Source organism: Sander lucioperca, chromosome 12 (assembly GCF_008315115.2).
Source record: "Sander lucioperca isolate FBNREF2018 chromosome 12, SLUC_FBN_1.2, whole genome shotgun sequence".
NCBI lineage: Eukaryota > Metazoa > Chordata > Actinopteri > Perciformes > Percidae > Sander > Sander lucioperca.
Window position 1 is genome coordinate 36,330,105 of NC_050184.1, and position 22,301 is coordinate 36,352,405.

The following is a 22,301-nucleotide window of genomic DNA, read 5'->3' on the forward strand; positions in this document are numbered from 1 at the left end:
AGTGTGGATTAGCTGACCAAGTGTGTGCTGTATGTGTTGTAGTCTAGGGGTTAAGACTATCATGAACTGCAATGTTCCTGGTTCAAGTCTGACTAGGGTTGCATCTTTCTCTTTCTAAATATTCTGTGATCTCTGTACTGTCTTTAATCAAGGCATACACATGCCCCCAAAATACCTTAAAGAATACATTTACAGTTACTCTCATCTTTCAGCTAATAAAGCATTCAACTAATACAGGATTCAAAACTGAGGTGGCATTTCTAGTCTTGTTACTAATCATCTCAAAATAGTATATATTACGATCTGCTTTTTCGATCTCAATATATCACATGGTTTGTCAATCGATATACAGCAGTAAGAGGAGACAGTAGGTGCAGTGTACAAAGTTGAATCCAAATCACCAGACTTTTGATGACTTTTACATCTGAAGTTCAAAGAAAAGATTGTTTTCATTGTTTGATGTGTACTCTACAGGCCGGGTTCGGCCGAGACATCTGGAAGACTTTTTGATATAACAGCATTATGTTAAATTCCTAGTCAACCCGACTGTACTGTGCTCCACCCTTACGCTCAATGCTCCATCTTGTGGTTATTTTCTGAAATGGCATTTCAGATGTCCAAACCGTTATTGTCATTTGTGTTTTCAATCTAAAATCAATTCACTTATTGTAATTGGAAAATAATTACAACAATTTAAATTAGGGACTGTGTGAAAATTATTGAGGTAAGGAGGGGGGCCAAATCTTATATTTTGCTTTTAAAAGAAAGCAGGGTCCTCCGCAGTATTAATATTGTCTTTGGACCTTCCCCTTGAGTTAACAGTTATAACAGTTTCAACTGCAATACCCTGCCCCCAATCCCAAAATAACATATTTATGGTGAGTGAAATAATAATTATATCTGAAGATGCCGTAGCCTTATATTTAGGTTGTCACACGTTTGACTGTCCATCAAACCAATATCAGAATCAACCCTTATGTTTTTTGGCCAGAATGTGTTGTTGCAGGCCTGAAAGAAAATGTTATCTAAATGTATAGCTGCTGTTGCTAAAAGATTTTAAGCCTAGTGATGGCCTTGGATTGATTGCTAGAGGTTTCTCAAATTGAAACCATAGCAGCAATCATAGGCTGAGTAAAAGCTAACAGCAACGCATAGTTTATACACAATAAAAATATATCGTAAGACAAACAAGAGGAGCCCCATTTATTAATGTCTACATGATTCCAAAAGCACTTACAACGGAGATGAAGGAAGTCTTTGTTTCTGCGACTACAACATCAAAAGTGTCATAGCACATAGTGACACCTAACATTGGCGTCATTTTTCAGAATTACGAGATTATCTTTTCAGCAGCTTCTGTTGAAAAGGAGATAAGGCCAATGCCAGAGGCCGCTGAGGCTTAACATCATGAATGAACAGTAGGTAGATAATGTTTTCACTCAGGAGGCGAGGAGAGAAAGAGTGCAGTGTTTAAACAGCACATCACAGGACTATTTGCCACCTCGCATGAGAAATTGAAATTAGGAACCCTCTAGATAAGCACCCTGGAGCTAAACTTTCAACTTGACTCAAACTGTCAAAGTGTTTTTTTTCCTGGGATGTTCCACTTACATCCATTCTTCTATCAGCAGTAAGTTTTCACTGTAGGCTATTATACACTTCATATTTTAGAGATTAAGCAAGGTTGCTAATTCTGTTCATTAGACATAAAAGATTACAATAATATAGTTGTACAGCATGATGCAGCCAGCAGTTAAACCTCCACCAAGGATGTAATGTAATGATTGATCTTCAGAGCAAGACACTTTGATAGTGCCAAGCTTTAAATTTCCAAACAAGCATATCCCCTGATGACGTTACTGTGGCCAGTGGCCACACAATATTGACACGTGCATGACTTTTTTCCCTAGGAAACTGTCCCAGTAAACATTTGTTGTGCTCAATGAACCCTTGGCTCATGGAAATTCTTTATGTATACTGTATTTGTCACTATTGAATAAACATTTAATGAGTGAATGAAATGAACTTTTCTGTCATATGCTAAGTGTGGTGTTGCTTTTTAATTTGATGTTAGCGTCATTTACTGCAACTATTCAACTACAAATCAAGTTCAATGTTGACTGTAAAATTACTAGTAAGCCTTAGTGGAGCACTCTACTGATTACAGTGATTCATACAGTTTAAAAAGTGCAAAAGAATAGAAATATATTAACCAGCTTAGATAAAAGAAAGCCCCCCAAACAAAAGTTTTAAGATTTTTCATTGCTCTCTTCCATGGAAATATGCAGTCAAAAAGGCTTAACTTTACAAAATACAAGCTATAACTATAGTGTTTAAATTTGTGCTTGGTGAGCAGTCAGTGGCTCTCTTTACATATACTGTAATTTCCCACGCCCAACAGCTTCTCAATGGGCAGAAGAGAGTGTAGCGTGCCTCTGTCCTTGTGGAGCCTCATTTGGTGCCATAATCAGCCACTGCAACAGCAGGATGATGGGCATAACCCTAAAATGAGAGGAGTCCAGTGGAGTTTAATCCAATTAAGTCGGGTCAGACATGAGATGAGTTGTTACACAGAAAATATCCAGATACAGTATACAACAACTAATCTAAAAAATACTGAAATAAGTAAAGAGTAATTCAGAGAGCATCAAACATAATTTTAGTTATTATTCAAAGATGGAACCAGTCTTACCGGTCAAATGTGTTTTTCTTTAGGGTACAGACACATATGTTGAAAAAGAAGAATGCAAAATGTTTCTGGCAATGCCAAACCCAGAACACCAACTCAGACGCCTGTCTGAACAACAACTCCAGTCTGCGGGAGAGAGAAAAGACTCACTGAAACACTGTACACCAAGGGAAATTACAATGCATTTCTAATTGCTCAATCGATGTTGGTGTCTCTGTGTAAGGGCATAACCCTTATGTTACAATATAACCATGAGCTAGAGTCTAGGTCAAGACAATGCCTATGAATTGGTCTGGGTTAGTAAGTGTAAATGCATGGATTCCACTAGATCCATCTTAGTCCAAAAGTTAAACTTATTTGGAAATGTGCTTTTTCGTTTTCTTGCTGAGATATAGATGAGAGGATTGATACCACTCTTAAATATGGGAATGGTAATGTTCTCTTGAGCAAATTTCCTAAAATGTCAGCTGGTTTCTTTAAATCTGAGAAAACATGCATGCTGCATTTTTGTGTTACAAACAGAAGTAGGCATGAGCGTTTCTGAGCATGCAACCCTTATTGTCCTCAGTGGTTACATTGGATGGTACATTTGTGTCTATGTTATGTAATGTGTGTTCAGTCAATTTATTACCTGTGCCTACTCTGGAGTAGTGCGTGAAACAGCAGGATAAGAGTTACCAGCAGGTGGGATAAGATTCTCACAGGAAGTCCAAACATGCTCAGATAGGTCACCATGTTGCTCAGCAGAACTGAAACAAAGAGGTTAACAAAGGCTTAGTGTAACAACCTGAATGTTTTGCTTCAGCCTTGATTCTGAAATGAACAACACACCATGTAGTTAACGGATTGCATTAGTGGATTGCTAAATCTATATAGACAGATTCTAATTTAAAATTATATTTTCAATAGCCTACATCTGTGTGTGTGTGTGTGTGTGTGTGTGTGTGTGTGTGTGTGTGTGTGTGTGTGTGTGTGTGCGTACGTGCATGCGTGTGTGTGTGTGTGTGTGTGTGTGTGTGTGTGTGTGTGTGTGTGTGTGTGCGTGTGTGTGTGTGTGCGTGTGTGTGTGTGTGCGTGTGTGTGTGTGTGTGTGTGTGTGTGTGTGTGTGTGTGCCAGCCATACCATTTTTTATCATGTCAAAATGGAGAGGAGGTTCTTTACTTGGTCGATTTCCGGTCAATTCATGCTCAGTAGAACTTCCAGTCTGCATGCGTTGTTTGGTCGTGAAAGATGTCAGTGTAATGGCCTCGTTTTCCACCTTCATCTCCTTCTCTTCCTCTATAGCAGTCTCCAGATTCATCCACGTTTTAGTTTGGTGAAAGTTATGTGGCCCTTGAGATACTTTGTGTATCGTCAAATATGGGGCAAGATCTGCACACGGGGGAAAGATGTGAAAGAGAAATGGGTCAGATCAAGTCTGCACGTACATACCAAAAATGTACATATCTTTAATTCTGCAGGTTTTTACCCTGTATATACGGTTGACTCACCATTGTACAGAAGGAAATTAATTGCATCTGTGTAGCCGCTGTGGTAGGCTTGTTCCAGAGTCTAAAGAGAGAAAGGAAGTTAAATGTTACAAAATGATCCTTTAGAGTATTTTTCACAGTGTCATTGTAGGACAAGTGCTCTTGATTCACAATGATTCATTTCTAGACTTGATAAAATATTTAGGTTGACATTAGATAATTTATGGGTTATTATATGTCATTATGTAGCACAAAAACTATGAGATCATCTTCAAAAGGAAAACAATCTGATTTCCTGAATAGTGGTCACTTGAGTCTAAATTGTTTTTTCTAAAAATGTTTTTAAATATGTTAAGTAAGGGGCCTTACCTCTAAATTCATGGGGTAGAGAGCATTAATGATCCTGAAGCTGTTAGCCATGTTGCCCTTCAAGGTGGTGCCGCTCACCACCATGTCCCACATGCAAGGCTTGTCGGCGGGACAGATGTCTGTCTCTCCAGAGAATGGAGATACCGTCAAGGTCTGCATGCAGGGTACAGGCAGTGGCTGCATGCTGCTGAAACCCCCGTCCACATAATACTGTGAGATAAGATTACTTACATTACGATACAGACCAAACAATGTGCTCGAGGTAAGTTTGTGAAAAGGCTATGAAATACTCACTACTCCTTTGAAGGATGGAGGCAGCATACCACAGTACACAGGCACAAAGCAGCTGCATAGCAAAGCCTAAGGATAGCATGGGAATAGAAACGTTTTTGCTTCTAACCTGCTCAGGTTTCTTAAAAATCATTATGGTATGAATCTGCCATTCCAACTCACCTGCACTACATCTTCTTTGGACTGGAACTCAGACATGACAATGTGCTTTCCATCAGACAGGCGTGTCATGGACACAAAAAGACGCCCATTGGCCAGTTGGTGTGCATCAGAAGGAACATGTTTGTGTAAAATACACTCTAACCAGTGGAAAACATTGATTGAAGGGTTAAACGGTCCAAGTGTAAAAGCCTTCATCTGTTTGACAAAATTCAGCATCTCATCTCGAATAGTACCTATAAATGAAATAGAAGAGTTTGAGTCAGAAACAGTGATTATATGCAACAGAAGTAGATTTATAAAAAAAAGATAAAGTCGCTTACTCAGGCTCATTTCACAGACTACAGCAGCTGCTACCAGAGACCCAGCAGATGCACCCAGGACACATGGTGCTGTGCGTAGTATCCAGGGTGCATAATTTAGTAAGCACTGGGAAACTCCTAACTGGTAGGTGGCCATGAATCCAGATCCAGAAAAGGAGATGGACGGTGGAACTTCACAATAATGACAACTGGAAACTCCTGGAGACATTTTCTAAAGGCTTTCAATTATCAATTTAAATGTTTTAAATCGTAGATGGTGAAAAGCTTTAGTGCTGTGGCAAAAACTTCTTTCCTTGTTTTAAAAGTAGACTGAGTTAAAGGAGGCTGAGTGATCCAGTGGAAAACGGTTTCACAAGCAGTATTTTCAAACCAAATCTCAATTAGACATACTATATTGGTCATGCCCATGTGACATACAACTCAATGACTTTTTTGTCCATTTCAAGTCATACAAGCTAACAATATTTTGATTTGATTATCAAAGGCTGGCTTCCATTGTATAGTACTATAAAACATCTTTGGCAATGCTGAATAAATGAAAAGTACTTTAAACAAGTCCTTACTTTCAGTATTTTAGCACAAAGAGGAAGAAAAACATTTTTAATAGGATTTCACATGCAGTGACGGTTTTCAAAAGATTAGCTAAGGCACTATAGTAATAAGATATCAACTATGTGACAAATACAGTTTGAAATTTTATTTTTAACAGAGTTGTTGACATTTAGGTCAAACTTAGTATAATATAATATCTTCATGGTTCATTTGGTAGTCTTTGTTTTAACTAGGCCTGAACTGAACCTCAGTCTCTAACTGTCTCTCTCTTCTTCGACCAAAACCAGCTGTAGAACTGGGGAGCCCTGCTGCACTGGAAACTTTGACTCACAAGAGATATATGGCTTTAGGAGGTTGACAAGGCACAGCTTTGTGGGTTTTCTACTGCCAAGAGTTGCAATCAAGTAATTTAGATCAGAGACTCAGCGACTACATTTTGCCTGGAAAGGCAAATTGACAAGAAGCAGGAAAGCAGTGGTCGCCTGGACAAAACTGATAAACTCCGGTTTTTGTTTTGCTAACCCATTCACATAATCGCTGAGGTTTTGGGGTGGCAAACATCTTCAACGTTTTGCAAAGCTGAAAGTTGTTCACAATTTTTATGACCAAATAGGCCTATTCAGGCTTAACTCCTGCGCTTTCCTGGACAACTGCACAACTAATCAAACAGTAACCAGGGCATACAAAATATGCAATACAAAATGTTTATTTTACAAAGCAGAAAAAACATTGACAATTGACATAGGTCTAGGCTATACCAAATTTGCAACTTAACAAATACCTCATCTTGAGGTTGATAAAGCAAACCATTTGTAAAAACAAAACTGTACAAACATTTAACCAGCAACACAATATGTTTTTGTATGAGCACAAAAAAAATCACTCTACCCTGCCTCTTCCTATTTAACAACAATCTGCAATTTCACAGTCATTTCCAACATCTACAGTACCTGCAAGACCTTCAGTATATAGTATATGAAAATAAGTGCATCTTTTGTATTGCGGTTATGTTGAGCAAGCCTGAGAAATCTAAGTTATTATGATCCTTTGTCCATTTGAATATTGATGTGATGTTTTTCAGAGTTTTCCTCGCCCCTTAATATTAGTGTTTGTTCTGATCCCAGTGATAGATACTTTAATTCAAAGCAAAATGAAAAGCAATATCATCGTGAAAAAAACTCAAAAAATACAGTGCATTTTGTTAAGGCTGTACATGCATGGGTTATTTTCTGAGCACATCTCTATTCTATTCTGTAATCATTTGTGTTGTTGTATTGTGTATAGGACATTTAATACATAGTTTTCTGTTCTATTGAGAATGCTGTGGAGAAGTTACCTTGCCTTTCGTTAGACGAAAATCCATCTTGTCAGGCTTCAAGTAATGCATTTGCAGCTACGGACGTGATTTAGGTGTGTGTGATGACCACGACAATTCAATTGTTCAAAAAACAATTGTGGACATGATAGACCTCCTCACCTACCAGGTATTTTTTGAAAGGGCCCGCCCTTTTCCAAACAGTTTCCAATGACGGCTTCTTAGATGGTTCTGTGTAACAAACCATGTGGTGCGTCAGGTTAGTGGAGAAGCACGATCAGGGGAAACCTCAAAATGGTCCTCACTGAACTCATGTGTAGGACTGCTGTCTGAAAAGTCCCCGTCCTGAGGTGGAGTGTGTTCCAGGGACACGGCAGGGTCAGCCTGCGCTCTCTTGGTGTCCTGTGGGAGTTTCAGAAACCTGAGGGGAGGCAGAGAAGAGACAATAACAATAAATGTGTCTGTCTTTGTGGGAAAAGACAGGAGGAGAATGAGACTAAGAGAAAGGGACAGACACCTGAAGAGAAGTTTTTGTCCTCGCTCCTTTTTGATGATGTTGAGCTTGTAGTAGTGCCGCAAAGCCCGGGACATTTTCTCATAGGTCATATTGTCTCGGTTCTGTAAAAAAAGAGATCACACATCATCAAGGGCCTGTGATAAAACATTTACTCTGCTCCCTGTTTTTGCTGTTGTGTTTTCTTCACCTGTGTGTTTATTTCCCCTGTAAGATGAACCACACACACCTGGGTGCTCACTGCTCACCTTGTGGTTTCCCCAGAGACGCGCCAGTCCGTTGGGGTCCACCACCCTGAACACCAAGTTGTCCTGGTCTTCCCATCGGATGTATTCTTGGTAACGGTCATCACACAGTAGCTGATACACATAGTCCCACAGCAGTCTGCATTCTGGCCATGATTAAAACAGCAATAAGACAGGCCAAAACGTATACTACTATCATTAATGATGGTATTTAAAGCTCTATTAAGTAGCCATAATACAAAGGATTCATTTTCAAATACAACTCCAAAGCCTTGTTCATACCTTAGCATGTATGCGTCTGGAAGCTTGCCACTCTTAAAGCTCCTTTAAGTGATATTTTTGATATTACAAGAGAATAAAATGCCTCTGGATTTATCCTACATGTCTGAAGCGATTTGCAGCTCAGACTCACTTTCAGTTCATTGTTTCGAGTTTTCTGTTCTGTGTTGCTCTTTGCTCTGTTTCACAGACAAACCGAGATTGACATAGAGGACAGCTGGAGTAAAAATGTGGCTGAAGAAAAATGTTAAAGCAAAGTATTGGACTTAACCTTTACAAAAGAGCATCTGCTTTTTGCATATATTGCTCTGAGAACTTGGGATAGTGTATCAGACTTGTATCTTGGAGTTCTTCTGCCCCCTAGTGGTAACAATTTGCTTAATGCAGTTTTTTCCCAATGTTTTACATGTGTGCCTTCTCTAGAACAAACTACATATGTTTATGTATATTTTCCAAGTAAATACTGCAAACTGAAAATAAATGAACATACCTGGGATGCGGCCGTTGGCTTTGTGCATTGGGCTCCTTGGCTTCTCTCGACTGGACAGGTTGAGCGGTTGGAGGACACTCTCTGTTTGGGGAGGACACTGAACTGGGTTGTGGGGCAATGCAGGGACAGCTGCTGATCTATCTAAGAAAGAGAGAGAAGGAGGATACCGAGAGCAAGAAAGAGAAAGGGACACAAAATCAGACGTCACAGCAAGTAATTACAGTGGCAAGTCACTGTATTTCTGATATTGCCATTTGTTATACCCACTGGTATGTGTAAGTGGAACAGGGTAAGTGTAAAAGCTCAAGGGACGATCTCTGAGAGGTGACATGGGCTCCGGCTGGCTGGTCACAGTGGTTACAACAGCCAACGCTGCAGTGGTGAAAGGAAGGGAAACTGTGAGAGAGAAATATGAGGAACTGTGACAAAAAACTAAACTGAAAGCAAAAGTGATTTTACAGTACAACAGCTTGAATTAAAATTAATTAATAAATTAATTTCACATTTATGGGCTTAGCAAAGACGACTGCAATGTATGACACACACTTCACTACATACAGTAAAACCAAGTCATTGTTTTGGACTCGGGAGTTGTAAAATCATTGGTTTCCAGGTAACCACAACACACCCATTGGCACACATCCTACTTCTTATGGAAAGCACCTTTTTATGGCTAAGACAAACAAAGAGTGTGTGAATTTGTATTCCTCTGCTGACGGGTCAAATGTCTTAACCAGAAGAGTCAAGTAGAAAAGTTAATTTACTCCAGAACTGTACTAATGCACAGTTTGAGATGCTATTACTTTAGATTTCTATTTATTGCAAATTGATATGAAAATATTGTGCTTTTTGGTCCTCTACATTTATATGATGGGTGCAGCTGCAAATAAACAAATAACATTCAAAACATATATCATGCATTGCAGTGTACTAAACTACCTTCTTAATTTCTTCATACTGTAACATCTGCACCATAAACAACATTAAAAAGCTGCTTACAACAATTTAACATCCTGAACCTGACCATTATTCATTTGACTGTTTTATTTACATTTTTGAACGCAGAGCTATTACATGTAATTTGACATTGTGGTTACTTCTTTACCCTCACCAATGCATGCCTATACCCTCAACCCTTATGCTATTAAAATGTAGCTTTCACTATATGTTTTCTATACTGAGAATAGTGAACGTTTAAATTAATTTGACTAATATAAAGGTTAAAGGTAGGCATGCATTGGTCAGGGTTGAACTTCAGAGATTGGGAATAAGAAACCGACAGACGTCCCCACAAGTACAGTAAAACATAGAGAGAGCTTGAATTCCTGCATGATATGTTTGCACATGCTGATCAGGAAGTAATCACGCCTACAATCTAACCAGGATAAACAAGTTTGATTTCACTCACACAATCAACTGTGTGTAAGTAGCAGTATTTGTGTGTTATTTGCACTACCATACACTCTGCATGCTGTACAGTACATGACACTTGATAATTATTATTATTATTATTATTATATTTGTTTAGCTTGATGTGTTTGTTTATCTGTATGTCTGTATCCATATTGTCCTGTTAATTTGTTAGCTGTGCTGTGTTTGAGTATAATGAGAGCTACTGAGATGTTGCTTACCTTGGGTGTCATTGACTGTGGGGGGCTGTGGCTCTTGGACACTCTGAGGGGGTATCTGGCAGCTGTCTGGGCTCTGGATGGGTCCAGTTGTCAGGGAGGGAGACGAATTTTGGGGGTCACAAACAACAGTCCTCCTTTGCTGTTTTACACACTGTAGGATCTCATACAGAACATCACCTGTAGAAAAGAAGAGGGTGTATATGAAAATGCAGACATAAAACCAGTCAGCATACTCTCTTTCTGCATGCACACTCATTTCTACCTGAGCTGGGACAGCGGCGTCTGAAGTCCTCCTTGGTGAGCAGGCACAGGGCTCGACCGTTCATCTCAAAGCGTCCTTTTTCAGGCCGGCGCAGTGAGTACTCTCTCTGAGCCCAGTGGAGCCAGTGGGCAACATCCTCCTTGTCCCACAGAGATGGGTTTATTCCTAGAAAGCAGATACATATAATTCAAAAACACACCATTTATAGGGGGCGTTTGTGCTTTAGTAGAGGCTGCTACTGTCTACTCTGCTGCATGTTATTGATCGAGTGTTATCGTCCAGGTAATAGAGTTTGACTCACGCAGCCGTCCAGGTAGATGCCACAGGTCTTCTTGTGTGGGGGGACTAACCAAGGGAAGCTGGTTAGGCGGGGAGTGATGCACACTGAGAGGAACGTTGACCTGCATTCCATGCATTATGGATGGACGACTGGTTTCTCTGTTTTCTTGCTGCAAAACATCCACACACATGCCTATAAGTACAAATACTGTACACACCAATTAGTGGCAGTAGAAACAATAATGCAAAATATTTTAATATTTTTTCCTAAAGGTTAACTTTTCAGTAGCCTAAACAATAATAGTTGGCCATATAAAAAAAAATATTATTATTAATAATAATAATAATAATAATAATAATAATAATAATAATAATAATAACTTTATTTGTATTGCACCTTTCATACAAAAAAATGATGCACAAAATGATTTGCAATAAGGAAATGTGTTTACATGTACATGTACGTGACTCAAATTGAAAGTTCTCAATCTCCCAAGGAAAATATAGTTGTAGGCTCCCTGTTTGTTTTTTCAAGACAACACACTGTCAACACATTGTTTCTCCTGTGACCTTTACTTACCTTGACCAAAGGTGAGGGGGAAACGTTTTCCATGGAAATGTTCTTCCTGTTCGACTGTCCGAAAAAAAAACGATTATTTCCTTATAAGCAGATATAAAACTCTTCCAATGAATAAAATACACTGCAGTTCAAACATCCCCAAACTCCATATTGAATAAAGAAAGGATAACTTTCGAAGAAATAAAACTCCACTATTTTCACATTCGACCCTTCCGGGAAATGAAAACGAAAGAAACATAATCCTTGCAGGGGGTGTGTGCAAGATAGGCTGATTGGAGGAAGCAACGGCGGAGGACATGTCCAACAACATTTGACTGCACTTGATAAGAGCGCAATACAGCAGCATATTTTTGGAAGCTTAGTGTAAATGACATCTTATATAAATTTGAGTAGGCCTATGAGGGAAAAACTGTTATAGCTATCGCGCATTAAATATTTGAATGCCAAACTCTGGGCAAATACATAAAAATCAAGCGAGTCATAAAAAAACGATGGGAGTGTGGATAAAAGAAAGACAGACTACAGGACAGAGCAGCGCGTGCGCCTCCAAAGCAGAAATAGTCCTGAGCTCCTCCTTCCCTCAGGAGGGCAGTAAGACGCCTAGTAGCGTGTAAACTGCCCTCATTTACAAGAGGAAGAAGAAGAGTTCCTCGTCCTCCAAACAGATTTACAGCAGGAGGAGCAAGGTTATGACTGTAAGGGATACGGAAAGAGTTCAAAGACAGTTAAGTTTGGTACCAAAACGACTAACGTTAGTTAAGTTTAGGAAAAAGATCGTGGTTAGTGTTAAAACACTCCCGAGGAACGAAATGCTGTTTTGGACTGTTATGACTCGTGTAGTAATGTGTAGCCTATGCATTTTACTGCTGTTTCATGTTACAGTGCTAATGTTAACTAGCATACATATTATAGCCTACTCTTGGGTAGTTTAACATGGATTTATGACGTGGTGTATTCATTTGTATGTTGCATTTTACTGTACTGTAGATGTGCTCATTTTAACTAATGAATATACTGTATCAGTTTAATCTAACGTTACAGCATTTAATCATGTTTCTAGATCATCATATGTTTGTAGTGCCGCTGTAGTACTGTAAAGGACTCGCATGTTTTCACAGGAATTGTTATAACATTTTTCATGAATATTGTCAATTGCAAATTGCAAGTATTATTGGGCTTAAGAAGTGGGAGACATTTTCAGCCCATAAAAGAACACTTAAGATCACCAAACCACTCTTTCACCTTTCTACATGACAGAACTGACACATGTAACTTTTGTTCAGGCTACTGTACTGTGTATACATACTTTTAACATCAGAAACTTGTACACATACATCATTTTGTTAAAATGTGGTTCTGTGGTTAGAAAGATATGATTCATTCAGACGGCTTGACCCAATGTGTTCTCTCACTAACTAGCTGTTAACCTGCTGTGGTGTTGAGTGACATCCAGATCCAGTGGCGGACTAACAGCTGGAACACACCACACGCGTAAAGTGTGTGTGTGTGTGTGTGTGTGTGTGTGTGTGTGTGTGTGTGTGTGTGTCACTCTCTCTGTCTGTCCCTCAGTCTCTGTCTCGCTGTGAGAAGTCAAGACAGCCAAACTCCTCTATTTCTTGGCCGAGATGCGAGCGTATCAAGCCAGGTAGGTAATTACATACAGGAAGAACACAGTGCAGCTGGATTCTTTACAAAATAAAACATATTTCAAAATAAAACACCTAGGTTCGTGGTGATTTTGGCTGTCTTGACTTCTCACAGCGAGACACGCGATCATGACCTGCAGGCACACGGAGAGAGAGACCGACGGACGGACAGAGAGAGTGACACACACGTGCACGCACCCACACACATATATAGGCTACAATTACCACAGTTTTCCCCTCTAAGCCTGTCTCTTTCTATCGGAGAGAGAGAGAGCCGAGAGGAGAAAGATCGCTTTGTGACGTAGAAATACGCGTCAGGTGTGAATGGCCTGGCTTATCACACGTACGCTACGCGACACGTACGCGCCCGGTGTGTTCCAGCTGTGAAGGGCAAAAAAATAAAAAGGGTACCAGCTGCATTCAGTGGGGCACCAGCCCAAAGAAAGTTTTGTAGCATACCACTGCTGGTAAGTGTTTACCCAGGCAAGTATTACTTAAGAAAAACATACTCAATAGTTAATCCACAGTGGAAGCAGTTTCTATTGAAGCATTATTTTTTAATTTTAGTTATGTATTGGTCACACTTTACACCAACATTAACTTAAAGGGGTTCAACCATGCTAGTTACAAATATGTCTATTCCATTTTGTGGTTGTAAATTTCTCAAATAGTTTCTAGCCACCCGTATAAAAAAGTATTTTCTGTCATATTTTTCCAGTGAAGTGGGCTGAAATAATAGTGAAAGAGTTTGGCCATCCGACACGATCAGTGGCAGGGTGGCTGATCAGTAAGTTGCTCACAGTGTGCAACCGCGTTCTTGAGGAGAATACGGTTCAGCTGTGTGGGATCCGACCTGAGGACACAGTGCTGGAGCTGGGTCACGGCCCAGGTCATGGTCTGCAGTCAGCAGCCAAACTGCTCACAGAGCCCACAGGCCGCCTTATAGGTGTGGATTACTCGGCATACATGCATCAGGTGAAGTATAAATACGGTCAGAGTAGAATAAAGTATTTAAATTAAGTTTGTTTATCACATGCATGTCTTGATGTCTTAAACTAATTCTAACCAAAGCCTTCCTTAACCAGCCACATATGAACCGAAGCCTCTGTAAGGAACACTAATAAGAAAAGATAGGAGAAACCATTGGCTCATTGCAATCAGAGAAAGATGCTGAATGGGAAGGAGAAGAAGGGAAATGGTAGTCCAGTCGTGCAAACAAAAGCTGAGAAGACTTTAGCGTCTGGGACAACATTGTGTTTGAAACAGGGACATTACTTACTTTTGGAATAGTAATAATATTAATTTAAAAGTAATAGTAAAATTTCTCTTTTTTCTCTTAAAGATGGCAAGTGATCGAATGAAGGATTTTGTGGCCAGTGGGAAAGTGACCCTATACCACTGTGATGTAGAAGCAATGCCTCTGGCAGACAGCATTGTGGATAAAGTCTTTCATTGTAACTGCTACTACTTCTGGTCTGACCTCGAGAAGGGAGCCACAGAGATACACCGGGTAATGAAACCAGGTAGGACATGACGTTGTAACAGTAAGACTTTATTTTCCAGGCACATTTGTTATCCAAAATAAAACCTGTCTCAAATGGTTTTGTGATTTACTACCTTGCTCCTAGGTGTGACTCTGAGCAATCATTGTCTTTTAGCAATGCTTCTCTGCACAAATGTCATTAATTCTTTTCACTCTTGAACTCACCCAGGAGGCTTGATGGTGACCACTCTGAGGCTGTCAAACTGGCCTCAGGAGCCCTACATGACAGCTCTGAGAGACTCTGGCTTTACTGATGTCAGAATGGAAGACAAACAGCACAAAAACATTACTTTTCAGGCTATATATGCCACTGCCTCAAAATGAGATTGAAATCAAACTGCAAGTAAGAGATTGTGCGTATTCTAGCCCATATTTATTATCCGGTTTTACATGTGATTTTTAATTGTTCTTAATGGTACTTTTGAAAATTGGTTCTCCTCTCTATGGCAGATTTGAAATGCCTGAATGAAAACAAGTCAAACACAGATATACAATTAAATACAATACAGATTATTTGTTTTTGTTTAGTAACTGAATTGATGGGGAGGAATGAACACCAGAACCTCCAGTCGGTTTACAAACAGTCTGTTCTTAGGCAAGCTCAGAGGATAGTGACTGACCCATCACATAGAATATGAGCTCTTGCCCTCTGGCAGACGCTGTAAACCTCAACCATTTTAAAAACGAATGTGTTCCTACCTCTGTTAAACGTTTAAACAATGCTGCTTGAGGCCATAGAGATTTTGCAATAGTTTCATGGTGTTTTACTGGGGGGTGAAGGAAATACTGTATGTTACATTCAACATGTTTTTACCTCTGGGATGTGTGCAATACTTTATGTGCAGTTTATTGCTGTGACTCCTACAATTGGTGCTGGATTGTTTTTTTTTTTTTAATTTTATTTATAACTGTCAGCGCATTATTCATGTGTACAGCTGGGGGTCCAAAACAAATTTCCCTAAGGGGACGATAAAGTATATCGTATCGAGGGAATCTTGACCTGATTGTAAATGCTTAGGCGTTTCCCACCTGGATGTCATCAGACAATTCACCTTTGGCTGAATAGACCCTTTGTCTTGAAAACAAAGGCATGCAAAACACTGAATGAAAGAAACCACCTTGATCAGAGGGGGAGGACCAAGCCAAGGTATAAAGAGAGAGAGCACCTGTCCAACGGGGTGCATATTACAAACCAACATTTGCATTGTGTACCATGCTCTGAGCATTAAAAGTGTGACAATACTGTAAGAGATGTTTGTCTCGTTCCTCATTGTCAGAGTGGGATAACAAAATTGCCACAGCAAATTTTAAGTATTTCTGTGAGATCAGGTTGCATTAGTTTGCATGAGGAGGTTCAAGCATGGGTCCAAGGAAGTTTTTCTTTTTTAACAATTTTCTGTTAGCCGACCAGCTAGAGGGAAAGTAGGCTACTATTGACTGTACATTTAGTTACATTTGTAGCATTGTGCTGCAGGAGGGTGTACAAACAGGCACTAGGGGGAGCTTCTCAGCAATCTAAGTGTTGGCGGCTAAGCTAATTAGTTTCAGCTAGTGTTATCTTAGTTTTCCCAGTGCTGTCAATTTCTGCCTGACAAGCTGCTGGCTCATTGGGATATCTGCCTCCACAGGACTAAGTCCATACATCCACTGTCAGTGAAGTCAAAACTAAGATAAGATAGGACTTAAGTATTTTGATTGGTAAGCAGATGATAATGAGAAAGTTAAAAGCTGTAGAAGGCCCAGGAATGAATCTCAGAAATAGGCAAGGTGGCGGCTTTTGAGATAATCTCCTAACCTTTCTGAGCATTAGGTGGAATAATTTCCTTAAGTGCTGGGCTTATAAAAATACATGATGTGTGCTTATATTGATATTTTTTTGATATATGATATATACAGGCAGGCTTCAAAATTAACTTTTTTGTCCACCAGCCAAATGGCTAGTGAATGTTAAAATATTACCAGCCACTCAATAGATTACCATCAGGTTTTTTGGCTGGTGAGTGAAGCAAATCTACCAGCCACTTGTATTTTTCATGCATTTGGCTGGTAAATGGTGGTAATTTTGAACCCTGTATACAGGCATGCTTTTTTACATGCATATCCAACAGGCCAGGTGTTGCAGTTTCATGCTCAAACATTATTTTAAGACAACACTATAGTACTCTCTATCTTTATCTAACACCAAGCGATTCAACGGTAGGTGGCGATCGTGGTCCGGTTAGCTGCAAATCACCGATTAAACAGAAGAAGAACTGAACGCGGGCGGTGTTGATGACGTAGGGCGAGGGAAATCCAAAACAGCTCCGGTCCTCTCGGGCGGTGTTGTGAAGTAAACACGTGAAGTTGAGCTGTAAAAGCGGTTGTGAAGTGAACCACAATTGTTAAAGCGTGAGAAAAGTAAGTGATTTAATCTCGAGTAAACAATATTTTATTGTGACTACGGTGTGGTTATTGGACTTTAAAAGACACCGCCTGCTAATATGTTTCCGTAGTGACATGATTGAACTCCTAACGTTAGAGCTAAGCTGACGTTCATTAACTGGAAGTCGCATTGGATGAAAGAGTCAGCTAAATGAAATGACATGACATGTCATGTAACGTAATGTAATGTAATGTAACTTTATAAAGCGAGTGGATATTTTCTGTCTGGTCAAAACGAATAGGCCTACATGAATACATGAGGTACCAGTATCACCAATTCGTTTGTGTTGCATTAATCAAGACTCGTTCCCGTTCACTCCATTCTTCGCTCTGCAGAATGCAGAAGGCTTCCCGTTTGAAGCGTGAACTTCAGATGCTGAGCACGGAGCCACCTCCCGGAATAACATGCTGGCAGATCGAGGAACGGGTAGACGACCTGCGGGCACGTACGTATTCTCAGCATAATACTGCATTTGTTCTCAGGAATATACCACATGTGACAAAGTAAATATCTGGTTTATCTATCTGATCAACCATGTATTCTCTTTCCCTTCCTCTGGTTTACAGAGATAGTGGGTGGAACAGGGACCCCATATGAAGGTGGACTCTTCCTTTTGGAGATCAAGGTCCCAGAGAGGTGCATTATCTCAACGTTTTAACACTGATATGTTCTCTGTCCCATTTCGACGTCATAAACACCTAACTGCAGTCAAATATGACTGACTGCTGTTTTCTTCTCGTAGGTACCCATTTGAGCCTCCCAAAATGCGATTCTTGACCCCCATCTACCACCCAAACATTGACAATTCAGGGCGTATCTGCCATGATGCCCTCAAACTCCCGCCAAAGGTTGAAACATATTACCATTAAAAGTTGTTGATGCACATGCATTATCTGGTTTTGTTTGTCTGCTGTCAAACTTATTAATTATTATTTTGTATTATTCAGGGTGCCTGGAAGCCATCCCTAAACATCTCTACGGTCCTCACCTCCATTCAGCTGCTCATGGCTGAGCCCAATCCAGATGACCCACTCATGGCCGATATAGTGAGTCTCACACAATCTTGCATTCGCAGATATCATAACGATGTGGTGGTTTTATATTCTAATACAAATATATGTGACAATAGAGCTTTTGCTAAAACCTTTTTTTAGAATGGCTGAGAACTTAATAACACTATGGTTCAAATACTTTTTCCAGTATGCATTTTTATTGTAAGCCAGACGTTTTGCTAAATGCCAGAATAACTTTAGATATCAGTCTGAAACACCTTTACGTCTTGTCACAAAAATGCATCCTCTTGCGGTCTTAAAATTGCAGTAGAGAGCATCTGAATTGTGATACTGTGATCAATTGTGTATTTCCGCCGTATACACATGTAAAGAGACGTTTACATTTTTTGAACGCAGTCATCAGAGTTCAAATACAGCAAACAGCTGTTCACGGAGAAGGCCAGGAAGTGGACACAAGAACACGCTGTTCAGAAGAATACGGTAAGTCTCTGGTCTATGGGTGAAGCAGTTGTAACATATTTACTGTTGTTCATGAATGCAACAGTTTTCATTTTTAACCTTTTTTAATGTTATTATGTACTGACCTCAGGTAGGCTCCATTATTCCTAGTGGGTGACATGATTATTGTCACTTGCTCCACAGCGCTGTAATGTCTGTCATTGTACTAGCTCTGTGTAGTGATATATTTTGCCCACAAGGTGGTGCTGTGATCCCTTGATAGAATGTTGTCTACTAATTTAATATTCACTTGCAACAAAGTGATGCATACTGTTTTATTATTAAAATGTGACCCCCAGATTTCATAATTCTCAGTTTAGGGATGTGTAGGAGTATTTATGGGCAATACTGTCATTATCTAAAATAGTTTGTATCTGTCTTTGTTCAGGGAGTCGTGGAGGCCAACAAAGAAAATACTCCAGATCAGAAAGCTTCATCTCGCAAAAGAGAGGCTTTCGGTGCACAGCAGGAGGCAGAGGAACCAGCAAAGAAAACCTGTGTGTAGTTTCTATCTTGCCTGTTAGAGCCACAGGTCTCTCTTCTACAGAGCCACCATGCCTTATACAAGGCAATTTACATTTTTAATTTAGTGCTTATACCTACTTCCTTTTTCTATGTATGCATTCCTCGTCCTAATCCAGAACTGCCCACATATTTATATGTATAATTCTTATGTTTCTGTTGTGATATTAAAGTTTATTTTAAACACTAATTGAACTAATTTTATGTATTACATACGATACCTTGACTTGATGTGGAGGTGTGTTTCACAGTAGTAGCAGAAGCACAGTGGTTGATGGTGTATACAGTATGAAGATAATCATTTTATTCAAACATATGCTTACCAGTTGTATACAAAGTATGTACATCCTAAATAGCAAGTTTATTTTACAAACTAAGGATTTATTTTTTAATATAAAATTATATATTTGCTGTTTATCATATAAAAAGGAAGACAGACATCATAAGGCTGTAGTGAGTCAATACCATGCTAGTTCAGAGGTAGTTACATTGTACATATCGCTAGCCTACTTTAATGTCTGTAGAAAGATAGCATCCCATTAAGTCTGTATAACTGCTTGCTGATGGTTGGGCAGATTTGCATATTTGAGACAAAATCATGTAAACTATTTGAAACGTGTGCGATCTGTTACCTGTTGCATTTTGTTGCTACATAAAAAAACATTGTCATAACAGCTATTAAAACAGTTGCAAAGAAATATATCTGAATAACATTTCTGTGAGTGAAAAATGTTAGCTTACTCTGGTAAAAATGTCCCGGTGTATCTGATAATGACTCCTTTTCTTTGAAACAGACCTTTAGCAATAGGATTGAACTTACATTAAAAAAATATTACAAAAACAAATAAGATAACTCCACTTAAAATATAACCAAACAATCTGTAACCTCTAAGTTGCATGTCTCATGATCACATTTCAGTATAAACATTTACACTTAAAGTTCTACTGGTTCTAAATCAATTCCCCCTGGGTAAACCATGGATTTGTCTGATGCTTAGATTTTCCATGTAGTTAACAGCTTTTATTGGAGCTTTTATTTTTGTCATGCAAGTTCATGACTGAAGCAGTCCACTGGGTAGTGTCTGAAATTGTCCTTTATTTTAACAGACATGTATTGTGGTGTTTCCTTTAATAGTCTTAACTGTGAATGGAACTTTTAGTTGCAGTCTTCATTTTCAGAGGCACCTTGTTGTGTTCTCATAGACTTCCCTAGAGTACTCTACAGTCTCTGTGTGGACTTATTTTGAGGTGCTTGAGGATTGAAAACCCAGAGCTGGTCTTGCTGCTGCTGTTCAATGGTGGTCCTTTAAGTGTCCATAGTGTCCCAGCTATTCAGACAGCTAGCTTGGAGGCTCATGGATGAGAGTTCAGAGAGGGAGTCATGGTAGAGTGATACAGAGGGCAAGTGTTATAAATCACATCTTGATCCAAACTCTTCAGACATTCATCGTCATTCAGGCTCCCTCCTCCTGTCACTCTGTCTCTATCTTTGGCTGTGGGAGTGGGTATCTGGCAAAGGATGAGAGGAACAGAAGAAGTAGAGGAGCAGTGGGAAAATCTGATTGGTTCCAGTCGGGGTTGGAGAGAGGACCCCCCACTGTAAAGGGCGTCAGCATCAGCGAGTGACACCTGTGTTGACGAATCGGAGCAGGAGCTCTTCTCTGTTTCCACAGAAACCAGTGAGTCCAGGGTGCGATCCCGGCGTAGCTGTGGTCGTGCTTTGGGGTGAGGCCAGAAGAAAAACTGGGAGTGCTCTCGTGTGAAGAGGAGGAAGAGGAGGGGGTTGAGGCAGGCAGGCAGGGGCTGGAGAAGCAGGAGAACTGATTTTAACACCTCCTCACCCAGAGAGAGGAGACCCAGGAGGGAGCAGAGGGAGAGAAAAGCTACTGGTACATAGAGGAGGCCATTTGTGAATATTAACCAGGCAACGTGTTTGATCATAGCGCAGTCCCACAGGCCCTCACACTCTCCCCTAAGTAACTCCCAGTATAGGCGGATGTATGAGCCTGTGACTATAAGCAAGCACAGGGTGTTCATCATAATGAGCGCCAAGGGAAAGCCCAGGGAGGATGGTAGTCGAGAGGATGGGGGTGGCAGGGGCGAGGGAAGGCAGAAAGGTGAGGACCCGTACTCTCCAACTCCTACCAGTGGAAGAGAAGCAAGAGTGAGGGAGAGAGTGAGGCAGAAAAGTGCACATGTGCGCACACTCCCAAGGGATGGGGACTTCCCATAAGCACGGGCACATGTCACACTCACGCCACACTGCACAGCTGCCAGAGTCAGCAGCAACACACTTGCCTCAGATGCAAACACCCAGACCCATCCCGTCGCTTGACAACCAGGACCCCCCTCCCAGCGGGCACCGTGATGACCAAACTCTCCCAGGGTTAGAGCATCCACAAGGGCTAGGGTGCATGTACACACACCCGTCAGCAGGTTGGAAGCACCCATGCAGGCCACAGTGAAGCGGAGAGGTGACAGGTAGCCGGGTGAGCCGAAGAGGGAGAGGAGCAGGAGGGAGTTCCCCAGAAGAGACACCAAGGAGATGGACCACAAGCCCAAACGAACCAGCCAGCTGCCCAACAGAGAGTCACAGGGACGGAAAGGACCTGCAAACACACAAATCATCAGCTGTAGCTGTAGAACTGTAAACAGTGAATTCATGCCTCAGTTTCCTTACACTGTAGTTATGACAAACCATCTGAAAACCAGCTTGATCCTCATCACTGAAAGTGTAATTCACGTTACCTGGAGTGGGTGTGCATTGGACACTGGTCTGTAGTTTGGATTCCTCTATTTCCAGTTGGAACTCCTCCAGGTCAGGGTCATCTGAAATAAAGCAATGCCAGGGTTAGCTAAGGTTTTATGACAGCAGTGTAAGTGTACACAGTATATGCACGTTGGATTGTGTGTGACACTGGTGTGATAAAGAAGGCCATTTAACATTCTTTTACACATGAAATAAATAAATAAAAAAAAAGTAGAACATAATTGGCACTTGCATTGGATTTGATCATCAAGACTGTTTATCTAACAATTAAAGGTGAATCAATTTTAATCAGTGATATGTTATGTCATCTTTTGTTATTGTATCTTTTGGTACACCCAGCAATTGTTTATTTTCGGCTTTAATGGCGTAGGTTTAATGGTTTTAATTTCAACTTAATTTTGGTTTATTGGTGTTTAAACTTTATGATCGCCACAGGAAT

At 40.3% G+C, this 22,301-nt stretch overlaps 5 protein-coding genes across 11 annotated transcripts in view; 2 read left to right on the forward strand and 3 right to left on the reverse strand.

Annotated features, from left to right (window-relative positions):
• Positions 1-1,179: 1,179 nt before the first annotated feature.
• LOC116058550 (patatin-like phospholipase domain-containing protein 2) lies at positions 1,180-5,828 on the reverse strand. 2 transcript variants are annotated; one of them, XM_031311416.2, is made up of 9 exons: positions 5,302-5,828; positions 4,982-5,214; positions 4,823-4,888; positions 4,529-4,738; positions 4,181-4,241; positions 3,852-4,061; positions 3,321-3,438; positions 2,693-2,815; positions 1,180-2,502 (listed from the first exon to the last, which is right to left on the reverse strand). In XM_031311416.2, exons 1-9 carry the CDS (start codon positions 5,507-5,509, stop codon positions 2,406-2,408), a joined length of 1,326 nt encoding a protein of 441 aa, XP_031167276.2. In that variant the 5' UTR covers positions 5,510-5,828; the 3' UTR covers positions 1,180-2,405. The 2 variants fall into 2 exon arrangements, with proteins under 2 accessions (XP_031167276.2, XP_031167277.2); XM_031311417.2 differs by having other exon boundaries at positions 3,813-4,061; positions 5,302-5,827.
• A 715-nt stretch (positions 5,829-6,543) lies between these two features.
• On the reverse strand, positions 6,544-11,942 carry etv7 (ETS variant transcription factor 7). Of its 2 annotated transcripts, none has more exons than XM_031311403.2 (9): positions 11,449-11,942; positions 10,891-11,038; positions 10,590-10,754; positions 10,328-10,504; positions 8,964-9,068; positions 8,697-8,837; positions 7,931-8,073; positions 7,686-7,786; positions 6,544-7,589 (listed from the first exon to the last, which is right to left on the reverse strand). In XM_031311403.2, exons 1-9 carry the CDS (start codon positions 11,479-11,481, stop codon positions 7,424-7,426), a joined length of 1,179 nt encoding a protein of 392 aa, XP_031167263.1. In that variant the 5' UTR covers positions 11,482-11,942; the 3' UTR covers positions 6,544-7,423. The 2 variants fall into 2 exon arrangements, with proteins under 2 accessions (XP_031167263.1, XP_031167262.1); XM_031311402.2 differs by having other exon boundaries at positions 8,964-9,092; positions 11,449-11,938.
• A 107-nt stretch (positions 11,943-12,049) lies between these two features.
• Positions 12,050-15,885, forward strand: zgc:194242 (uncharacterized protein LOC100005854 homolog). The gene is made up of 4 exons (XM_031311404.2): positions 12,050-12,172; positions 13,813-14,069; positions 14,437-14,617; positions 14,807-15,885. Coding segments are annotated over exons 1-4 (594 nt in total). The 5' UTR covers positions 12,050-12,171; the 3' UTR covers positions 14,962-15,885.
• Positions 15,886-16,801: 916 nt separating this feature from the next.
• Positions 16,802-19,512, forward strand: ube2t (ubiquitin-conjugating enzyme E2T (putative)). Of its 5 annotated transcripts, XM_031311414.2 has the most exons (8): positions 16,802-17,034; positions 17,395-17,504; positions 17,626-17,695; positions 17,802-17,907; positions 18,007-18,105; positions 18,469-18,552; positions 18,959-19,121; positions 19,189-19,512. In XM_031311414.2, the coding sequence occupies exons 2-7, from the start codon at positions 17,396-17,398 to the stop codon at positions 19,073-19,075; spliced, it is 585 nt and encodes a 194-aa protein (XP_031167274.1). In that variant the 5' UTR covers positions 16,802-17,034; position 17,395; the 3' UTR covers positions 19,076-19,121; positions 19,189-19,512. The 5 variants fall into 5 exon arrangements, with proteins under 5 accessions (XP_031167274.1, XP_031167273.1, XP_035864122.1 ...); XM_031311413.2 differs by having other exon boundaries at positions 18,959-19,512; XM_036008229.1 differs by having other exon boundaries at positions 16,853-17,034; positions 17,359-17,504; positions 18,959-19,512.
• Positions 19,373-22,301, reverse strand: part of LOC116058548 (leucine-rich repeat-containing G-protein coupled receptor 6) — a 41,064-nt gene continuing 38,135 nt past the window's right edge. The window contains exons 17-18 of the mRNA XM_031311412.2: positions 21,841-21,921; positions 19,373-21,701 (exon numbers count right to left, since the gene is read on the reverse strand). Coding sequence (XP_031167272.1) covers positions 20,446-21,701; positions 21,841-21,921 — 1,337 coding nt within the window. The 3' untranslated portion in view covers positions 19,373-20,445. The remainder of the gene's footprint in view (positions 21,702-21,840; positions 21,922-22,301) is intronic.